Raw genomic sequence first — 22,034 nt, forward strand, 5'->3', positions numbered from 1 at the left:
AAAGAAATGCAACATTTCAAATTGTCAGCAGAATATAGTCATTAACAAAACAACCTTTGGAATCAGCATGTTTTAAAATTAACTCAGTTTTCAAGTAAGCATCTTAACTTAATGCCCATAGGTTCAGGATGCTTCAGCGTGCTGGCGCTCATAAAGGTATAAATCATGAATTTACCAATGTGAATTTTAACCAATATGAATGATATATAATGGTATGATAAATGTGATTTGAAGACTGCAATAATAATTAAAAGCCAAGGCAAAATCTCTGGAGGTCATTAATGTTGTGTAATCTATGATTTCACTGGGACTGTGACTTTCCATTGCTCCAGGTTTACATGCAGTCCTATGAGGTTCCTTTGAGGTGTCTTCTGACATTGCTTTCAAACTGAAAGTGAATAAAGATCTGATTTTTTTCTTAAATCTGAAAACACAGGTGCTAGAATACATCCATAGTTTCAAGTATCCAAGCATAGAAAAACAAAATTGCCATTCGTGTTGCTTCAACTCACTCCCTGTTCTTTTCTAAGTACCTCAACTGAAGAAGAAAAAACATATACAATTTGGGTTTAGAAAATATAGCAGAATATACCAAAATGTGGCAGTTAAACTGGTGATTGATTGGAGTGAAATACGGTCCAAAAGTGAAACTCTATTATTTATCATTTTGATATTTTTCTTACTTTTGCCTCAGCAGGTAACATCTGGTCATGGGAGGAAATCACACACAGACTAAATTCGTCCTTTTGGGTATTACAGACAGTCCACACGTGCAGGCCCCTCTTTTTGGGTTGTTTCTATTGATTTACATTGTCACTTTAGTGGGGAACATTGGGATTATGGTCTTGGTTTGGGTGGTTCCCAGCCTGCACACCCCCATGTACTTCTTCCTCACCCATTTTTCATTCGCTGATGTCTGCTATTCCACAGTCATCTCCCCCAAAATGCTAGCAGACCTGTTATCAGAGAATAAAACCATTTCTTTCGCTGGCTGCATGATGCAGTTCCACGGCTTTGCTTTCTTTGCGACTGCCGAGTGTCACCTCCTGGCCGTGATGGCCTATGACCGGCATGTTGCTATCTGCAACCCCCTGCTTTACGTGATGGTCATCTCCAGCCACGTCTGCCGGCGGCTGGTAGCATCGTCCTACATCATCGCCTTTCTCAGTGCCATCATCTACACAGGCTGCACCTTCGGGGGTTCCTTCTGCGGACCCAACCAGATCGACCACTTCTTCTGCGACATCAGCCCCGTGCTGAAGCTCACATGCTCCGACACCCACAGCAGTGAGACGGTCATCTTTGCCTTTGTCGCCATAAATGTGATGGGCACGAGCACGATCATTTTGCTCTCCTACATCTGTATCCTCCGCACCATCCTGAGGATGCGCTCAGCACGGAGCAGATCCAGAGCCTTCAACACCTGCGCCTCCCACTTGATGGCTGTTTCCTTATTCTACGGGACAATATTCTTCATGTACCTACAACCCATGTCTAGCCACAGCAGCCTGGATAAGGTGGCCTCCATCTTCTACACCGTGGTCACCCCCATGCTCAACCCATTCATCTACAGCCTGAGGAACAAGGAGGTGAAGGGTGCTCTGGTGAAGTGCAGGAGAAGGATGTTAAACCACTGTCAACATCAAAGAGTTGTATCAGCTAGGAAGTGAACAGTTTATCTTAAGTGAGAAAGCCTGTGATGCATTAAAACAATCGGATTTTTTCCCCGATCCTCACAATTTTATGTAGGTTCTTCCACAGTTTCTGCACAAAAGTGAATTACAGTACTTAGCCCTGAGACATAGACCCCACAATCACATCTTCCTTGGAAGGAAACCAGGAGGAGTGGGAGCCTCAAACTTTATTTCACTTCGCAGTCACCAGCCTGTAGGAAGAGATTACCCCGAATTATTCCAGGCCTCTTTTTCTCACAGGAAGCACAAATCATAGTTTTATTGATTTATAACTTTTTTTTCACTGATAAATATGTATTTTTCTTGCAAGATTATTGACCTTGTCCCTAAAGTCCAATAAAATTCCTCACTGTTACCTGCAAGTTATTTATTAGATATAAGCTGCTGGGGTGGGAGGGAACATTTTTGAAGAATAAGTGTATTTTAAAATTTGCTTGCTGAAAAAAAGTAAGATAAAAGGCTTGAAAGGATGCAGCGCATTTGTTTCTGACTTAAAAAGTGAAAAAGCTGGTGGGAGTCAGGATCTCAAGCTATACCTTTGAATATCAAGGGGAACCCCTCCCCAGGCTGCACACTTCAGCATACATCTTCACTCAAAGGAAGAAAGTGTAGGCAACATAATTAAAAATACAGGACAATGAACTGTGCTGAGACTGCCCAGTGTTAAGGACAATTTCTGCACAGTGATAGCACCAAGGGGGCCTCCCATTCATTTTAAGTGGTGTTTTACATTCATCGCAAGTGCCACTTACTTAACTGGTGAGGCAAATGGAATTACACCTGGAGACTGGCATCAGTGTCCCGCATCCAAATGCCCAGCTCATGCTAAAGCACGCCATGAAAAACAAATGGTACGTTTCATTTAAAAATTAAGCGTGTGTCTAGTTTCCATAGTTGAAAGACAATCCTGAACACATAATCTATGGGTAGCTGATAGCTGTCTGGGTCTGAAAAAAGCCAAAAACCAGCAGTTCTGCAAGTTATGGCTCATTAAAGAAGGGGGGACATAAAGCACGGTACAGGAATGGCCACAACACTGGGGGGGGGGCCAGCAATCCTTCATCTTTACCTGGCAGGCACATAAGAGAAAAAAACGTCCTAATTTCTGCTCAGCCTAATTAATTCCAAAGGACATTTGTTGTTTCTTGGGTGCACACTCATAAGCATTTGTGATTGGCTGCAATTCTGCAACTTCCTTACAAAATTCAGCAAAATTCAGGTTGGCTGGATAAGTTCAGCACAGGGTCTTCCTCCTTCTCACACACTTGAGTTTGGTTGCCCCTTGTCTGTTGATGCTGCTCGGACACCTTCAGGTGATGCGATGAGTTCTGACTCCACAGAGTTATAGACCTGCACGCCTTGTCTGCAGCAGGGAAACGCTGCAGCAAAAAAATATCTTTCCCTCAGCTGTTGTGAGTAGCATGGGAATTAACTTATATTTGGAAAGTAGATGGATGGTGAACAGTCTCTTTTGTGTGCTCTGGCAAACACCAGCGGGAGAGGAGACGTTGTCTTAGGCCTGGGGGAAAAGTGGCTTCCACCTGCAGTCAAATGAAGGAGCTGGAATCGATGTAATTAAATGCTAAAGAGCTTGGCAAGACAGAGACTTTTCATAACAGATAGTTTCTTTCTTTTAAAATCTTCACCACACCTTGTTTTCTTCTTTCTATTTTGTTGGATTTTTTTTTCTTATACTATACATATAGAATCACAGAACCACAGAAAGCCCAAGTTGGACCTCGAAAGATCATCGGGTCTGACCTTTTGTGGGAAAGGGAGCCTAGATGAGAAATGTAGTATGTAGGGCTCATTGCTGCTTGATGAATTACCCCACTCTGTGTGTCCTTATTTCCTCTTGGTTTTAATTAAGTTCCCAAAGCAGAGACAACTAAAATGCTTAAAAGTTTACCCAGACTTGGTGTTGCATTCCTAAAAGAGGTCTGGATTGCCATAGTCTTATGTGTGGTGGATCCAACTCAGTGAACTTCCAAGAACTTCCATCTAAAGTGCAGGGGAGGCAGAATTGTGAACTCCTGCAACATGAGAAACAGGCTTGGTTTTTTGGAAATACTTTTTCTACTAAGAGCATCAGTGTATTATTTTGCTTCGATCTTTGCAGAGAAGGTATCTACAAAATGTAGAAATCTGCGGCTGTAGACACAAACTACCCCCATGAAATGACATGATAGAGGTCCTCTCTGTAAGTGGCTCTGAGACCTCAAAAAGCAAGCAATTTTTTTGGTAGGAAGAGCTGGAAATGTGCCTCTTTGTCCTGTGCTTCAGGTGCAGTTAGATCAGCCTGAACATTCTGGAAAGAGAAAATGGGGTGCTCTGTAGATCATTCAAAACCTGCCCCATACTGACCTCAGCATTTAAGACTATATTCATATAACCCAGCCTTACCTATCTAAAAATTAATTACCAACTCTTTAGCTTTAGATACCTTATCTAGCTTTATCCTTTAGATAATAGATAGGACAGATATCTCAGAGCAGTGCCTAACATAGGTGAGATAAATGCCGTTTTTTCCTGTAAAAAAAAGTATTTCATTAATTACTTTCATTAAATTTCTTGTGCTTGTACAGGAAAGATTCATTGCCCTTTAACGATAAGGGAGCAGGGCCCTGAAAATAAAAAAAGGTCATAAGGCAGGTTTTAAGCTATAAACTGGGAGATGCTGATGGCTGTGGAAGAGCATTTGACAGGGCTATCTATCAAGGAGCCTGGAGCTAATGTCCAATGTACATCTGAAAAGACCAAGAAGGAAGAAAAAAAAGCTACATGCAATAAAATACAGAAGATGAATCAGACTATCTATGGTATATGATGATGGGCACAAGCCAGTAGGAGAAAGGAAGCAAGACTTGGAAATATTTCCAAACCAAATCTGGAAGCCTAAGTAATAGAGTGGGGAAACAAAAATCCTTGTCGTTAAGTGAAACTATGGGATCCTCTATCAAAAAAACAGCAGATAAATATCATGCCAAAGCTACTTCCACATGGCAAAATCCCTCAGGGCGTTCTTCACCTCCTTGTTCCTGAGGCTGTAGATCAGGGGGTTCAGCATGGGCACCACCAGTGAGTAAAACACAGAAAAGGTCTTGTCCGTGCTCAGGGTGTCGCTGGACCTTGGTCGGAAGTTCAGGGCGAGGATAGACCCGTGGAAGATGGTGACTCCAGCCAGGTGAGAGGTGCAAGTGGAGAAGGCTTTGTGCCGGCCCTTAGCAGAGCTGATCTTTGAGACGGCAGAGAGGATGAAGGCGTAGGAGACCAGGACAGCCAAGATGGTCACCATCTCCACCAGTCCCGCAAGTCCGAATATCAGATGCCTGTTGATGCGGGTGTCGGAGCAGGACAGCGCTAGAACAGGCATGATGGCGCAGTAGAAATGGTCGACCTCGGCTGGCTGGCAGAAGGGCAGGCTGAAGGCGAAGTCCGTGTGCACCAAAGAGTGCAGCAGGCCAAGGACGTACGAACCAGCCACCAGCAGGATGCACACCCTGTGAGACATGACCGATGGGTAAAGCAAAGGGTTGCAGATGGCCGTGTAGCGGTCGTATGCCATCGCAGCCAGAAGGAAGCACTCCGTGGTCCCAAAAGCTATGAAAAAAAAAAGCTGGGTGGCACAGCTGGCTAGAGAGATTGTTTTCTTCTCAATCAGAAGGTTCATTAGTGTCCTCGGTGCCACCACTGATGAGTAGCAAGCATCTAGGAGAGATAAATGGCTAAGGAAAAAGTACATGGGTGATTGAAGTTGACTGCTGCTCCTGATCAGCACAACCATGCCCAGGTTCCCTGCCAGCGTGATGAAGTAAATGAGGAGGAACAGCACAAAGGCGCTTGTAGTCGTGGGTTGTCTGTCAGTCCCACGAGAGTCAACTCCGTAACTTGCTTGGTTTGATTTTCCTCTGCCATCTTCTCCAAAAGCACTGTAAGTTATGTTCATAGAGCCATAGTAACAATAATAAATTAATGGAGAGACTGAGCAGCTGAGAAGACCAGCAATCCCCAGTGCCTGTACTGACTAACCCTCTCATTATCAGAGACTGGTTTAATTTTAAATCAACATTCATCAAAAAACAATTTGGCAAGACAGTGGAAATGTTATTTTGGTGTCAGTTACTCTGTCAAGTGCTCAATTTTTCATTCATTTTGATACATATATACTTTTATCTCTGGTGCACTCATAGTATATATCACATTTCAGTGTAACCCTCCCAAGTTCTAATAAAAAAGAGTTAAAGAAAGGGCTCAGTGATTCCTGTAACATATTAGTTATATTGATAATGAAAACAGACTTTTCAGAGAATTTGAGCTAGAATATAACCTTTTGAATTTTAGGAAGCCTTCCCAGTGGAGTTTTTTTTAAAGATTATTTTGCTTGCAGAGAGGAAAGATGAAAATCCCCCTTATTCTTTCATAACTTTTCATTTATTTTGCTAATTTGGGGTTACAGTTTTACAGAGTGTATGGAAATGGTGCTGTGCCATCATTTGGGAGAAAAGAAACCATTAAAAAAAAAGATAGCCCAAAAAATCTTTGCCTTTACAACATCTTTCTCTACGCCTCCTCATTCTAAAATTCATACTTAGGAGTTTTAAATATATGGAAATACCCCAATGCATCCTGACTTTTTATCACAGATATCCATGAGAAATACGGAGGAGCCCTCCACAGTGGTCCAGAAGCAGCCACAGTAATATAAATATGCATTTAAAAAAAACCAAGAAAAGAGCCAAGAATATTGTTGGGTAAACCGGCCCACATTTAGTCTAAGATCATGGAAAATACTGTGCTGCTCATAGGGTTTCTGCCACTGTAACTATATCTCTTTAGTGGAATGAGTACAGCTTTCCCATCAGGAAAATCAGCAGGTAAATTGTTGTAAAACTGGCATCAATGAGCCTGGCTTATATTCATAATGGAAAAAATCAAATCAACTATGTAGCAAGGTAGGAGAAGTGCATGGGATTTAGCTGTGTGTCAGCAAACTCAAGCATTTATTGACACAGCTATAGGGGTTTAAAACACTGCAGAAAAACCTGTAGAATCACAAAATTACTCAATGGGTTTCCCCAGCATTGCAGAGATAAAGACATATTATAACTTGTATTTTATCTGGTAACTGGTATTATAACCTTCAAAAATTATAAAAAATTATAACTGGTTTTATAACCTTCAGAAAATTTGTGTGCTGTGTGATTTTCCTTCTCATCTTGTTCTATTGCTCTCACATGAAAAGAATAGCTCGTCTTGGTTTGTCTACTAAAGATACAACCGAGAACAATCAAATTCATCTTTACAGACCTCATCTCTGAAGGAGGAAGCTGTTCTCCTTCCTTCTTCCTCCCTGCAAGGAATTATATATTATATTCTGCAAAGATATTATATACCCCCTTAAAATTATATATCACCTTAAAGTTTCAGCTGTAAAACAAATCTGGATGTCCTCTTTTCCTTACCACTTGAGGTCTTCCTTCTTACTTCACACTAATTCATGACAGATTGCGAGGACACTTAGATGTTTGGTCTGTCCAGCCTGCCTGGTTTAATTGCTTTTTAACTCTTGTCTCTAATCCACTGAGACTTCTGAGGTGCTTTTGTTGAGAAGTGTTTTGGAAAACTTCCTTTGGGAGAAATGCAATTATTTTTATATTCCTCTGTCAAACATATATATATGTAGAATCTCTATATACATATATATATGTACAGCAGAGGAATATAAAAATAAAACAAAATTTAAAAATTAAATTAAATTAAATTAAAAAAATAAAACTGGTCTTACAAGTAGAGCAGCTCACAAAAGATTGGACAGATTGTGTGGATTCACCTGATAGTCCTAGATATCCATCAAATGCATACATGCATACAGCTCTCCATTGCTAGGAGACAGACAGGCGTTTCTGGTGTGTGATCCATGTGATTTGCTTTAGAAACTGGTCTTGCAACAAAGTGAATTACATATAGAGGTACCTATTTCTTGGGGGGTGTGAGGAAATATTGACTGGGTGGAAAATTTACTTGAGTAAGAACATTGTTTATCCCAACTTTACAGTTGTTTACTTGTATTTTTTACCTGAAGTTATTTGTTTTGTAATACTATGACAGAGACCTTCAGGGTATCAGCATCAATCCCCTTTCTGTAACTTTTTGGTGTATTATACAGAAAGTCTATTTCTTAGTAGGCTTTAAAGGGCTGGGAAATGCAGCATCCATGGTTCAATGAATGGTGAAACAGTTGTTATTGACCCAATGTGTGACTAAGCTATTTATGTTTGCACACCATCTGAGAAGCAGCTTTAGGAACAGCAAAGGTGAGGCTCAAAATGCCCAGAGGTTTCCAGGAAAAATAGCACCAACACTCACTGTGACATCTGGAAGGACCAAACACCTTGAACTCAACCTGCAACTTCATTTGCAGGAATCAAGTTTTTGGTGAAAAAGCCTTTATTAGAGTGCCAAACCACAGGTAATAGCTTGAGAAACTACAGTGAAGAATTGTGTGATTGAGTTATTAACTGATTATATGATATCCCATAGTCCTTCAGGTCTATCCCATTCCCACCCAACCCTGTAGGCACTGGGTTTCAGAGAGACACGCCATAGAAAAAGGGTTTCTGACTCTTCTTCTGGGTGCTCCTCTGAACCTTAGCAGCCTGGAAACCCATCTCCAGTGCAATCCAGGCTTTCTTTGCAGTCGTTGAACAGAGAAATGAGATGAACAGGGTGAATCGAGCTGTGTGGAGGAGCTGCTCACTGCTCATTGACCATCGATGCTGCATGAGGTTGGGCTTCACCTCACCCAGCTTCAGCTGTGCAGAAGTTACCTGTCTAATCCGAGCCAGTGTCAGTCACCTGACTTATCCCTATAATTAAGGGAGGTAAATTATAAAGAAATTCTCCTCAGTACAGTCTTCAGTGCAATTTTGAGTCCCACTCAATAACAGCAATAAGGAAATACTCTCCTGGTCACCAGCTTCCTTCGCTCACTGCCTTTTCCCAACCGCTCTTCTCAGGGCAGCCTTCACCTCACTGTTCCTCAGGCTGTAGACCAAGGGATTCAGCGTGGGGGTCATGACGGTGTAAAACAGCGTGGCCATCTTGTTCTCATCCAACACATAGGCGGAGCTGGGGCGCAGGTACATGAACAAGATTGCCCCATAGAACATGGTGACGACCGTCAGGTGGGAGGCACAGGTGGAGAAGGCTTTTGTCCTGCTTGCCCGAGAGCGGATCCTCAGGATGGTGGGGAGGATATAAGTGTAGGAGATAAAGATGATGGTCATGGTGCTGAGACAGTTTAGGCTGACGAGAGCAAGGACAACCACCTCGTAGGTGTGGGTGTCGGAGCAGGAGAGAGCTAAGAGCGGGGCAATGTCGCAGAAGTAGTGGTTGATAACATTGGAGCGGCAGAAGGAGAAAGTGAAGATGAAAGTGGTGTGCGTCACCGCGTGCAAGACGCCAACGCAGTAGGAACCAGCAACGAGCCACCGGCACATCCTTTCGCACATGATGGCGGGGTACAGGAGGGGCTTGCAGATGGCCACATACCTGTCATAGGCCATCACGGCCAGCAAGAGGCACTCGGTGACCCCAAAAATAACGAAGCAGCAGAGCTGGGCTGCGCACCCCGAGAAGCCGATGGTTTTCTCCTCCGTCAAGATCTGCACCAGCATTTTGGGGAGGATGACGGAGGAATAGCAGACATCGACAAAAGCCAAGTGGCTGAGGAAGTAGTACATGGGGGTGTGAAGGTGAAGATCAGTCCTGATTAATATAATTATCCCAAAGTTCCCCAAGAGAGTCATCATGTACATGGCCAGGAAAGCCAAGAAAAGGGGAACCTGAAGATCCAGGCAGGCAGTCAGCCCCAAGAGAACAAACTCGCGCACATCAGTGTGATTGACAGGTGTCATTCTCTGTAACGCATTCAGCCTGTGGGAGACAGGTAAAGTGGCAGACAATGATTTGGGCAGCTCAGCAGGACCCTCGGCTTCCTCGGTGTCACTGAAGGGAGGCAGAGCCCTTCCTACCAGAGGGTCATAAAATGTCAGCTGGACTCTGGATCACTCTCACAAGAACCAAGCCTCCATCCAGAGGCTTCGAAAGGATCCTAAAACCAAAACCTACTTGTGAAGCTGAACAGTGAGAATGCCCACCTGGGCTTAATTCAGCATTTCATCTCCCCCTTCCTGGGGAAATTTAACACAGGCATTCTTAGTAATAACCTTTTTTTTTAAAAAAAATTAAGATAATTAATGCATTTTGTTTTTTCCTTAGTAAATGACAGGTACATTTTTAAAAGAATTCTTTTTTTTTTTAAATAAAACAACATGGAACAATTCATCTTGCAGAAATTGCAGAATTAGTTTTCTTGTTGATTTTGCAAAACAAAACAGAGCAAAAGTGTGCATTTTTCTTTCAAAACTGATACGAACATGCAGTTTTCAGTATACACAGTCTTGACAACCCCATAGGAAAGGAAATTCGCGGTGGCACAGTGGCAACGGGGAAACGAACTTGGATGTAGAGCCGAGACCATACAAGCAAACACAGGAGAAGCTGGGCAGGGCAGGGAGAGGAGATAATACTCTGTAGGTGCTGTAGGTAGTGAGCACCCTCTTGCCTTGGCCATCAGGGTCATCCCTTGCCATTACAGTGGCACCTATGAAAAGACCAAACACCTACATGTCTCCTTCTTTTATGATATCTAAACTTTAAAACAGAAGAATCCTCCCCCCTCCATGTAGAATTCCTTCTGCTGTTCTCATTCTTGTTGCTATAAACAAGATGTCTTGCACCTCTGGTCCTTTCTTTCCTCTATCTCACCACCTTCAAGTCCATCAGACCAAAAGAAAGGGGTGCTTACTTTAGCCCCATGATATGCCTTTATGTCCTGCTACTTCAGAGCAGGTTCAGGGCTGAGGACTGGCCAGAACAGAAGATGCCCTCACCTTGGACACTACTTCTCCAACAAAACTCAGATCTTCAGTGCAGGTCCATGCAGTTCCTTCAGCAATTGGGATGAGCTTGGCTGCTCTTCCAGACGATGACCAAGGCCATAGTTCATCTTCAAAGAAATGTTGAGAGCGCTTTTTAGCACTCTCTCCTTAAAAGCTGCACTGAGAATGATTTGTTGCTGCACCTTCCAGAGGGCAGACAAACCCCCTCTGTACTTTTTAGTGTTCAAGTGGTGTTTATACTCATTTCTGTGACCTTGGAGGCATTTCAGTCCATGGAGAACAGAAGCTTGACAACAAGCAAAATCCACCTGGAATATAAATTTCTTCATCTCCAGGCTCACTAATGAAGCCCAGGAAAAATTCGCTTTGAATGTCTGGATTTACGAAGATGTCTTCCCCCTCTCCCATGCTGAGGAGAGGGAGTGGATGAAAAGTGAACGTCTACATGATTCACCAAAAGCAAATCTCAACTTTCTTCTGCAGTCACCCCTGGTTATTATCTAACTTTCTCAAGTGCCTTGCCCAGTGCCACTTAAGCTGGATTTCGGCAATGCAAAGGTATTTCTTGCAACCATTTCTGCTGTCATGGTCTCTCCTTGTCAACACCCTCTTGTTCCACAGCCCACCCCAAATGTTGATCTTTGCCTTTGCCAACTTCAAGAAGACAGTAAATGTCTCCCCACTGTTTTCTCATGTTATCTTTTTTTTTTTTCACTTTTGCTATAAGCATTGATGAGAAGAGCAAGGCAATAGCAATCACTGAAACTCAAATCAATACCAGAACTGCAGTCTTACTTAAACAAAATTCTTTTCACTGAAATCTGTCTACTGGGTCCAAGTGCCATGACATGTATTATCCACGATACTGTGGTCTTGATGTATGGAATCACGAAAAACTTTCCTATCTGAGTTCTCCAAGAGATTTAGTTTGCAGAGCTGGAGGTCTCTCTATATTAGTTTGTTTGAGTAGGTTGCTACTTTCAGAACCTTCAACAGCTGCATTTCAGAGACCGCTTATTCCTGCCATTATTAGTGGGAATGATATTGTCTGTTCATATGTGTATTTGTTTTGACAGTGAGAATTCAATAGTGTTATAAACCCTCTCAGACAAACCCAGGATGCCTGGTGATAATCTCTCACCATCCCTTTACAACTGCTGTCAATGGCCCCATGGCTAAGAGGGATGCTTTCATTTAGTAAAATATATGAATATATAAAGAAAGGCACCAATTATTTTCAAAATGTTATTATAACTTTTCTGACAAGTAGGTCCTCTATTAATTTCCATGATGGGCTTTTTTCTTCATTATTATTTTTTCCTAATGAGATTTGGGGTCAAAAACCTTGGCAGGCTGTGTACAGCAACTCCAAACATTGCATCCCTCTGGGATATGGGCAGCACTTAGGACCAGTTGAACATGACCCCCTTCTGAAGTCACTCTGCCTTTATCTGGTAGTGAATTCACCAAAGACCTACCTGATCCCATATTCACAGCTTACCTAAACGTCACTGGGTGCCCAGCTTTTCAGTAGAATTTGTGTCTAGGGGGACCAGAGCAGCATTTTCTGGCAGGGGTCTAAGGCAGCTTCAAAAGTAGGAAAAGTATCATCAGCTTGAAATATTACAAAGTCTGCCAGATTGTGTCTGTGTTATTGCTTTTACTCACTGTCCTTATGCTGTTCATTAAATCTTAGTAACTCAGGAAATATACAAAAACACAATCTGTGCTCAACTGTGCAACAATGCCAAAAATTGTCTAATGAATTTTAATTTAAAGGAATGCAGAAAGCAGAACCTGAAAAAAAAAAAAAAAAACAACAACAAAAAAACCCAAAACCAAACTGTTGAGAGTCTTCTTTCCCTAAGAAACCTGGCAGTTTTTGGTCTCTAGCTCCCAAAAATTTGTCCTGGGAATGAGAGAAGACACCCAGACAAATGCATAAGAGGACTCAACGCTTGGCTGGGGCAGATCTTTCACCTCTGGAAACCAGCTGGTCTGCATGGGTTAACCGCAGTGCACAGCTCCCTCCAAATATGCTCATAAGCTGTGCTTGAAGTTTAATTTCATTCCACCAAAATCTATACAATTTCAACACAGACTGGATGAGCACTGAATTGCTCAAAGGGGAAAAAAAAATGATAAGGCATGAAATGAGTCGTTCAGTGGCATTAGCATGTGGTGCACGGTCTGGTGCTAGTCATCATGGCCAGTCCCCTGGACTGGCATGGGATTTCTCATTGAGCGTCCCAGCCTGCAGGACTCCAGAAAGAAATATCAAAAGGAAATTGGAGACAACATTTTTTAAGAAATGAGAAGCTAATTATGGGGTTGTAGTGGGGTTTTGTTGTTTTTTTTCTTTTCCAGATTATTTATAGCTACCTCAGGGCTTTTATTTAGCATACCAGCTGTTGAGTCTGAGCATGATTTAACTGAATTTTGTCATCTACAGCTATAGACTTCTTCATCTGACCATTCTCCACCCTGTTGCCAAATACTCTAGGAAGCAATTGGTCTTGCTCCAAAATAAACATCCTAAATAGCTTATCTGAATTTTGCATAAAAGTTCCCACTTCTCCCCATTGACTGCAGAGTTCAAGTTACTCCCTGGACCAGGAAAAAGTGATGTCCATTGTCTACACCCTGGTGATCCCCATGCTGAGCCCCCTGATCCACAGCCTGAGGAACACGGAGGTGAAGAATGCTCTGGGGAGACTCCTGGGAAGAGTTCTTGTTTCCTCCCTGATTCAGACTGGTAAAAAGATATAATCAACTAAATGCAAATAACTTGGATGTTCTTGAGATTGCATCTTTGTTCTGCAGCTATAGTGATGAAAATAATGAGCTCGTAACATGGACAGCCATGAAAGCTCTGAAAATTCTCTTTCTGGGGTGCAGGGAGTAAGTCAGGGGATCTCTGGGGGATGCACAACTGTGCAGCAACCTTTTGTTCGCTGCAAAGGCCGTACTGAATAGCTGAACTACACGCTTCAGGGACCAGGTCCTTAAAGGAAACGCGGAACAAGGCAATGGAAAAATATCCCCAGCCACACACCACGGTCGGTGCTGGGACAGGCGAGGACATACGTGCTTGCTCTGCCCTGTGAGATGAGCTGGTGTGGAGATGCCACACAGAGACCGTCATTGCACTTTTGTTCTCGTGATCTCTAAAGTTGTGATCCCGTCAGTGCTTGCTGGACAAGACCAGGAGTAAGTATTTCTGGGCAAAAAGGGCCAACAATGGATACAGTGTCATGGATAGGCAAGAAGATAAATCTTCAAGGGGATTCGTTTTTGTTTTCTTTGTCCCCTCATCTTTCTGCTCATCCCTTGTGTTACCTGATGACAAACCGAACATTAGAATCAACATATGAGGCCAGATGAGAAAATCATCAAGCCCACTGCAGCACCTCTGAGAAGCAGCCAGCACCAGGGGCACCTGGAGAGGGTCTTCGCAAACCAGGTTGGAGCACAGGGAAAGTTGCAAGGAAGCAACAGGACACAGCCCGTGTTCTGGTCTCCCTGTGGAAGAGTCTATCACTTTCACTGGCTATGAAAGATCTGAAATAATTAGTTTTTATACTGACCATGTCAGGTGAGATGAATCCCAGCTTCTGTAGATGCAAGTGTGCCTGTACTCAGGTGTGCGAACACACTGAATGACTGCTGCTTTCAGTTATGGGCCTAAAATCAGAGGTCTTCCCAGATACACACATCTGTAACGATGACTATTAGGATGAACATCCAACCATTCAATGTTTGCTCATGCAAAACAGAAAACTTAATGAGAGTGTTTTTACTGGTATGACTCATGAAAATGAATCTAATGAAACTGTGTTGGTTTGTACCAGATGGCGAATCTACATGCATTTCTCTTCAACATGTATCTCCAGTTTCTCCATGTGTACTTCAAATCAAGAAGTCTCAATGTACGAGTAATTTAATGCAACACTGAGATTGAGAGTTCACATTCACAAAAGTCAGGGAATGCAGAGTCAGCAAATACCTACAGAGATACACGTACACATACATACAAGTATATAGATACCCATATTTTCATATCCTGTTTCTTGTACATATTTTATTAAGGATTTAATTGCATTATATGCAATATATAGAAACTGCTTGTGTGCATACCTGTATGCATAGCACCATGCACAGCGTGTATGTATGTATGTTCATGGCAAATGCAGCTTTCAAAGTGATGCAAAGTGATTAAAACACCAAACCTTTACTTGACATAAAATAGCACAATCAAAATCATAACAGTGCAGCCCTTCTCAACACAAAATTTACTCTGCTTTTTTCTTTTGTGTATGCATGCCTGCATGCTTAGCCGGTGTCCCAAAACCCTGCACTGCAAATATCAAATAGCCATCATGATCCATGTCTCCACATCAGTCCCTTTCCCCTCTCCATGGAAGAGAGGAACCACAGTTCGGTCACCAGCTTCATCCTCCTGGGGTTCACCACTGACCCGAAGCTGCAGCTTCTCTTGTTCATGATGTTCACCTTACCCTATGTCACCACCCTTGTGGGCAACATCACCCTCATCATGGTGATAGGGCGTAGCTCACGGCTCCATACCCCAATGTACTTCTTCATTGGGAACTTGTCCTTCCTGGACCTCTGGTATTCCTCCATCTATACCCCCAAGATCCTGCTGAACTGCGTCTCCGAGGACAAAAGCATCTCCTTCGCTGGGTGTGCTGCTCAGTTCTTTGTCTCTGGTGGCTTGGCCTACACTGAGTGCTATCTGCTGGCAGCAATGGTCTACGACCGGTAAGTGGCTGTCTCCAACCCACTGCTCTACGCTGCTGCCATGTCCAAGAAGCTGTGCATGGGGCTGGTGGATGCCTCCTACCTCAGCGGCTTTGCCAACTCCACCCTCATTACCAGCCGCACGTTTGCCCTCAGCTTTTGAGACACCAACGTCGTCAATGACTTCTTCTGAGACCTGCCCCCCCGGTGAAGCTCTCCTGCGATGTGACAGACAACTACCTGGCGCTCCTGTATGTCATCCTGACCTCCAATGTCATCCTCCCCTCCACGCTCATCCTCGCCTCCTATGCCTCCATCCTGGCTGCCATCCTGAAGATGTGCTCGGCCGAGGGGAAGCGCAAAGCCTTCTCCACCTGTGCTGCCCACCTCACCACTGTCACCCTCTACTACGGCTCCATCCTCTTTATTTATGCCCGGCCCGGGTCCACCTACGTCCTTCAGAGGGACAAGGTGGTTTCTGTGTTTTACACGGTGATGATCCCCATGCTGAACCCCTTCATCTACAGCCTGAGGAACCAGGAGGTGAAGGAGGCACTGAAGAGACTGGTGAAGAGACAGACAACTTCTTAACAGAAGAAAACCAGGGATTACGTCCCCAAAGATGCATACAGCAAGAAGTGTACCAATCTTTTGTTTGTGTTTTCATTTGTTGCTTTTCACAATAGGTGCAGGAGGATGCAAGGCAGGAGCATAAACTCTTCTGATCCTGAAGTGCTTCCTAATGGACAGGACATGCCACTGTGCAGACCTGCTCTCCTTCCCACCTCTCCCCGTATATAATTTATAACTGTACTATAAAATGGGATCTTAGCAGTGGCTGGCCGCATTGCCGTACATCATCTTCACCCTGCGCTTTAGCTGGATTAAATATTCCTTACTTACACCCAAACCCGTAGCTCAGGGGGAGCTCCATGCGTCATGAAGTAACATGCCTCTGCTCCTGAGCTGTCCCAGTTATTTCTTCACAATGCTGTTTTGCACCACATAAACATACTTTTCATAGTCTTAGACTATTTTCCCAGTAAAACGTTCACACTAGTGTGGATAGGGTGGGTCGGATTGGAAGAACCAATGTCAAGAAGAACAGAGGCATCTGGGATTGAGTTCAGTTGCGTGAATGTAGATTAACACCCTGGAGATACCCCCGGGTCTCCCTCTGAGCTTTCAGATGTCGCTCCAGAATGGCCCAAATCTTCTGAAGGTTGCATGGCATACATGTCAAGTGCATGCCAATGCCCTTGGCACCTCAGGACAGAGCAAATGGCACCAGATTTCTACATGAGGGCAATGAAACCCAGACCTGGCCTGGGGAATTTCACTGGATCTTGCTCCTTTCCTGCAACTTAAGCAAAAGTTTCCAGTACTACTTGTAGGAAAACATGCAAAAAAGGTGAAGTGGTTTCTTAGTTATTAAAGTATCTTTTTTTCCTTTACAAAGTTTTAGCCCAACTGAGAGAAAAAAAAACCAAAAAGCAATAAAGCTCTTTTTATTATTATTATTAAGAGTGTTGGGGGGAGGGATTAGGTGGTCTGAAGTAATCTCCTTCAAATTTAGATAAATAAAAATTGAGTGATTAAGTCAGAGTTCCTTGTCTCCATTTGTGATCAATAAAGATGTGTTTCTATTTTTGTAGTTTTTGTTCAGACAAAGTGCAGTTTAAAGAGTTTAAGTTTGAAGACCTCCAAGCTTTCTCCTCTCACTGTATTTTCATTCGCATCGCAGGCTGGGGTCAGGCCGCAAGAGCTGGGTTCCTTTTGGATGAAAACAAACTGAAAATGGGCTTGAGGGGGACACCTAATGCAGTTTGACCTCCAGTAGGTGTTCAGATACTGGAGCAGAATAAATTTAATCCAGAGAAAACTATTCTGAAATGCATATACCATAGACAGCTGGTCCATGGTACCAGTGCTTTCAGACCTGTTCCTGTTCCACCACATCCGTTCTAACGATATGTCCTAGGATGTGATAAAACATCCTCTTATTCCTACATATTTTAAAGGGGATCTGGCTGACTATCTCATAATTAGACAATGAATTTTTTAGATGTTGAGAGCCAGGTGAACCCATTCCCATGCTTATTGTCCAGTCCCAGTTTCGTAATGGTAGGAAAATCACATTTATGAAAACCAGTCAGACATGGAGGATGTATGTAGTGTACTTCAACTTGCCTCGCAGTTTAAGAATTAAAAAAGACACAAGCAAATCTATCCCAAGGAAATTAATGACAAGAAATTCAAGGCGTGAGATGTCCTCGAGTAGGTGCAAAGGTGAAGAGAAATGCAACAACCTTCCCCGGCTCCCTCTGATATGGGGTCAAAAGCAGGGGGGGACAAAGCACCCCATTAGCGAGAACCAAGGGAACCACGTTATCTGCACGTCATGCAGACAAGGATGTCTCTTTAATGAGCGTGTACGACCAAGCTTGTACCAGCGCAGAAAGCCCTCCAGCAGGCCCTCCAGCAAGCCTGAGCTCCCGGCTCTCCCCAGACAGGTGGTTACAGCTATTTCCATCACAAGTGATGCTGCTCCCCTTCCCAGAGGAAGAAGTGGTCCTTGGGGACCAACCACCCTTCCAGGAGTCATCAGCTTAACAAGACCTTCTGGGGTTTACCAAGAAAGTTTCCTAATCACCATGAAAGCTTCTCAGAGGGCTTGTAGTCAACTTACCTCATTCTTCTTAACAAGCCATGATAGACTAATCAGCAGGGGCTAACAAGAAAGAAACTTTCTTCCTTGTTAACGACAAAGTGCACTTCTACAGCTGCCTTGCTTGTCAGAGCTAGTCCAGGCCCCAAAAGCCGATGAGTTGGAGAGTCAGTGTGACGGTATGTGACTGTATTAAGGACAACTGTGCAGCCCTGAATCGATGGAGAGCAATGCTCCTCAAGGTTTCTCTGATTAAAGTACCTGCCCCTCATCCCTGAGGTTAAATTCCCACCTGCAGACTGAGGTCCTTCTTCCTTGGTGGGATGGTGCAGTGACCCAGCAGCACCCTGAGCTCCTTGCTGAGGAGGTATGGTGCTTGGTGGGAGCACTGGTTGTAGTGGGAACTTTCTCCATGCCAGTCTTGGGTCTGCTCGGGTTCACTTCTAAATGTTTCTACCCCATATTTGTTCCTGGTCAGCACTCTTTTCTCTCCTATTGCTCTATGGGGTTAGCTACAGTATAGTTGCTAAAGTTTGTTGGTCGTTCCCCTGTATCTCATGATTTATTTTAGAGGGAAAATCACACAATTGCTCAAAACTAAGCAAAAACAGTTAATATAACCAAAATAAGATCAAAATGCCAGGATAGGGAGCAGGTACCTGGCTGGGTAATTTTACCATTACTCACAGGAGATGCCAGATGACAGCTTTCTGGTCCTTGAGCAAGTTGCAGGCACTGGTGAAGTTTCTCAAATAAATTTGAAAATACAGTTATGGTTGAGCTAAAATAAGTTGCAGAAAAGGCCTGACGAGTCTTGCTGCAGTGAATTGTTGTTATGAAGCGCAGTGCCTATCGCTAGTACTGGGAGCACTAAATTACCTGACTCTTGTGTTCACCAGAAACGTGCCCATTATTTGATATGAAGAGAGCTCTGGTCGTCATTGTCACGCTCAAAGCAATAGGTGTTATTTGTTGTCGTTGCTCGAGACAACAGTGGTAATGCATTCTCAAACTACAAAGGGTCAGAGGGTTTAAATTCTTGAAATTAAAATAATATCACGCTGTAAACACAAATAAAAGTAGCTAACGCATCCCTGAGACAGGTCAGTGAACGGCCTAATCTAAGAGGAGTTAATGACCCAGTATTTAGGAACAAGGCAGAGGTTTCCCAATACATTTGTCCCCAGTAGCTCACAGGAGAGCACTGCTTCTTTCATACCATAGCTGTACAGAAATGGAAAGTACAAACATTTCTGAGAAGATCTCTCAATTCCTCTGATGCACCAGGGAAAACTACTTTTCAGATGATAAACGTTTCCTCTTCATCACTCTCCCCAGAGCATTCTTCACCTCCTTGTTCCTCACGCTGTAGATGAGGGGGTTCAGCATGGGGGTCACCACCGCGTAAAACACAGAGGCCACTTTGTCAAGGTCCTGGGAGTGCCTGGAGCTGGGTCGTGAGTACATGGACGCAGCAGATCCATAGAAGAGGGTCACGATGGTCAGGTGGGACACACACGTGGAGAAGGCTTTGAGCTTCCCCACAGCTGAGCGCATTCTCAAGATGGTGGCCAGGATGTAGGTGTAGGAGATGAGGATGGTCAGGTTGGTGACAAAGAGGTTGAAGCCAACCACAACGAACATCAGAATCTCATTGACAGTGTGGTCCGTGCAAGAGATGGCGTAAAGCGGGGGCCCCTCGCAATAAAAGTGGTTGATGATGTTGGGACCACAGAAGGAGAGCCGAAGTGCAAACCCCGTGTGGATAGTGGCATTCACGATCCCAGTAAGGTACGAGCCAACTACCAGCAGAGCACAAACTCTGCTGGACATGGAGATGACATAGAGCAATGGGCTGCAGATGGCCACGTAGCGGTCATACGCCATCACAGCCAAGAGGTAGCACTCGGTGGTGGCAAAGACCGCATAGAAATAAAATTGTGCGAGGCACGCAGAGTAAGAAATGACCTTCCTTTCTGCTAGGAGATGCGAGAGCAGTCTGGGGGTGATTGAGGAGGAATAGCAGATGTCTAGGAAGGACAGGCTGCTCAGGAAGAAGTACATGGGGGTGTGAAGCTGGGCATCCAGTCTGATTAACACGAGCATCCCCAGATTCCCCAGCAGAGTGATCACGTAGATCACCAAGAAGACCATGAAGAGGACAGCCTGGACATCCCCCTGCTCTGAGAACCCTGAGAGAACAAATTCAGCACTGGGTGTGTGATTTCCTTTGGCCATCATCATAACACAGTTGCTGTAGGGAAGCAGAGATGCAGAGAAAAACGGAGTCAGCATATTCCTGTTTTCCCCACAAACAGAGGTTAAAGATGATTTATTTTTATCGGGAAATACAAATTTCAGAGGCAGGAACTGCTGAACAACATATTCAGTGTTTGTCTCAAAATACATTTTAAAGTAAACAAAGTGCATGTCTGAATTTATTTCTAATGGTTTTATTCTGGTGTAGTCACTACTAATTTGGTTTGATAAAGTCACTTCACAAATCAGAAGTCTTATTCTACCTCCTGAAAAAGTTAAGAAGTTCGTTACTCATCAGATCCAAAGAGGTAAACACAGCAATTGATTCTGACATTAGAAATCGGTCTGCATTTAAAAAAAAAAAAACAAAACAAAAACAAAAAAACCCCACACCAAACCAAAACCCCCTTGTTTCAGAAGATTGAAAGAGAGAAAGCACTGGTGAGAGATCAAGACATTTTTTAAATAATTTCCTTTAGGAGAGTCAGAACAAGTAAAAATAAAACTCTAATTTCTTCCCTTCCTTCCTATGAAACTCTGAAATTAAGTTTGAAACAGGATAGTTAGTGTAAGTATTAACCCCCTTTAAATATGGTGATACCTATATCATTCTTGTGATGCCACTGAATTGAGAAAGACAGTGGAAAGAATTTTAAAAGGTTAGTACCGGTGGAAACCCCAACAATGCTACAGTGCTGTTATGAACTGGGGCAAGTCAGACGCTGATAATGTAGCTTGAAGTGGGCAGGGAAGATAAAATTAAGCTCATGTCCTCTTAAAACAGGAGTTAAGAATAGTCACAGAAGTTGCTCACTGAGGGTTTTTGAACTGTTAAACAAGATACCAAATTATACCATTGGAAAGGACCCTTCTGCGTGAGGAAAGTTCAATACATGTGCCTTGCTCGACTTATACATGAGTCTCCCTTAAATCTGGATTTAGTCAAACAGATTTTTATATTTCACTCCAGCATTAAGTCAGTAGCAGAAACTTTCACATCCCTCTAAAACAATTTGAAGTTTGCCAAATAAACCAGGTAGTGCTTCTATGCCATGATCTTTGTATTATAGCAAATAGTTGACCGTGCGCCATCAGTCCTCTTATCTGCCTCACGTAAAAGGTCTGAGATAAACCAGACCTCAAGGACAGCAAGGGGGTTTTGCCAGCACGATAACATGCCTCAGACCATCGACGCTTTGTAGAGCCACTTCATCAGCTTGTCCGAGCTGCTGCCATCTCCGGCCACTAGACAATACTTATGAATCACAGTAATCATGATTAAAATGATCAGCTGAGATTGAGGGGCTGCTGACCTCTGGCAGTGCCAATGTATCTCCGGTGGCTTTACTCATAGCCTCATCTAGTGGCTGCCTTAAATTTGGAAAAGCAACTTATAAACGCCTGGGTTTTGCATGAGATACCCTGACCTTAGGTGACTATTTGGTGTGAAAACAGACTCCTGCCTAAAGCCCTCCCCTTGCAGCAGATCAACACTTTGTAGCATTATTTAGGCTAAAACTCACCTGTCTGGTCACATCTTGGGGCCCTTTTTGGTTCATCAGAGACTTATTATCTCCTAGACCAAAATTTTATGGGACAAATAAGCCCCAATTTCTCCCAGTGTTGGTGTTGAAAGCAAGAATGATTTGCCAGGCATGAAGGGCATCAATACTTGACCAAGAAAAGCCA

At 43.5% G+C, this 22,034-nt stretch overlaps 4 protein-coding genes and 1 pseudogene across 4 annotated transcripts; 2 read left to right on the top strand and 3 right to left on the bottom strand.

The window, feature by feature from the left end:
- The first annotated feature begins 710 nt into the window (after positions 1-710).
- On the top strand, positions 711-13,426 carry LOC115351623 (olfactory receptor 1020-like). Its single transcript, XM_030038541.1, has 2 exons — positions 711-1,604; positions 13,274-13,426. The coding sequence occupies exons 1-2, from the start codon at positions 711-713 to the stop codon at positions 13,424-13,426; spliced, it is 1,047 nt and encodes a 348-aa protein (XP_029894401.1).
- On the bottom strand, positions 4,684-5,624 carry LOC115351599 (olfactory receptor 1102-like). Its single transcript, XM_030038488.1, is given in 2 exon segments — positions 4,684-5,531; positions 5,534-5,624. Coding segments are annotated over 2 exon segments (924 nt in total). The 5' UTR covers positions 5,610-5,624.
- On the bottom strand, positions 8,681-9,610 carry LOC115351586 (olfactory receptor 1019-like). Its single transcript, XM_030038471.1, has one exon. It carries the CDS (start codon positions 9,608-9,610, stop codon positions 8,681-8,683), a length of 930 nt encoding a protein of 309 aa, XP_029894331.1.
- Positions 13,427-15,074: 1,648 nt separating the features above from the next.
- LOC115351585 lies at positions 15,075-16,009 on the top strand (annotated as a pseudogene).
- A 3,370-nt stretch (positions 16,010-19,379) lies between these two features.
- Positions 19,380-20,381, bottom strand: LOC115351581 (olfactory receptor 1019-like). Its single transcript, XM_030038465.1, has one exon. It carries the CDS (start codon positions 20,379-20,381, stop codon positions 19,380-19,382), a length of 1,002 nt encoding a protein of 333 aa, XP_029894325.1.
- Between the last annotated feature and the right edge of the window lie 1,653 nt (positions 20,382-22,034).

This window comes from Aquila chrysaetos, chromosome 16, assembly GCF_900496995.4.
Source record: "Aquila chrysaetos chrysaetos chromosome 16, bAquChr1.4, whole genome shotgun sequence".
NCBI classification, from domain to species: Eukaryota; Metazoa; Chordata; class Aves; order Accipitriformes; family Accipitridae; genus Aquila; species Aquila chrysaetos.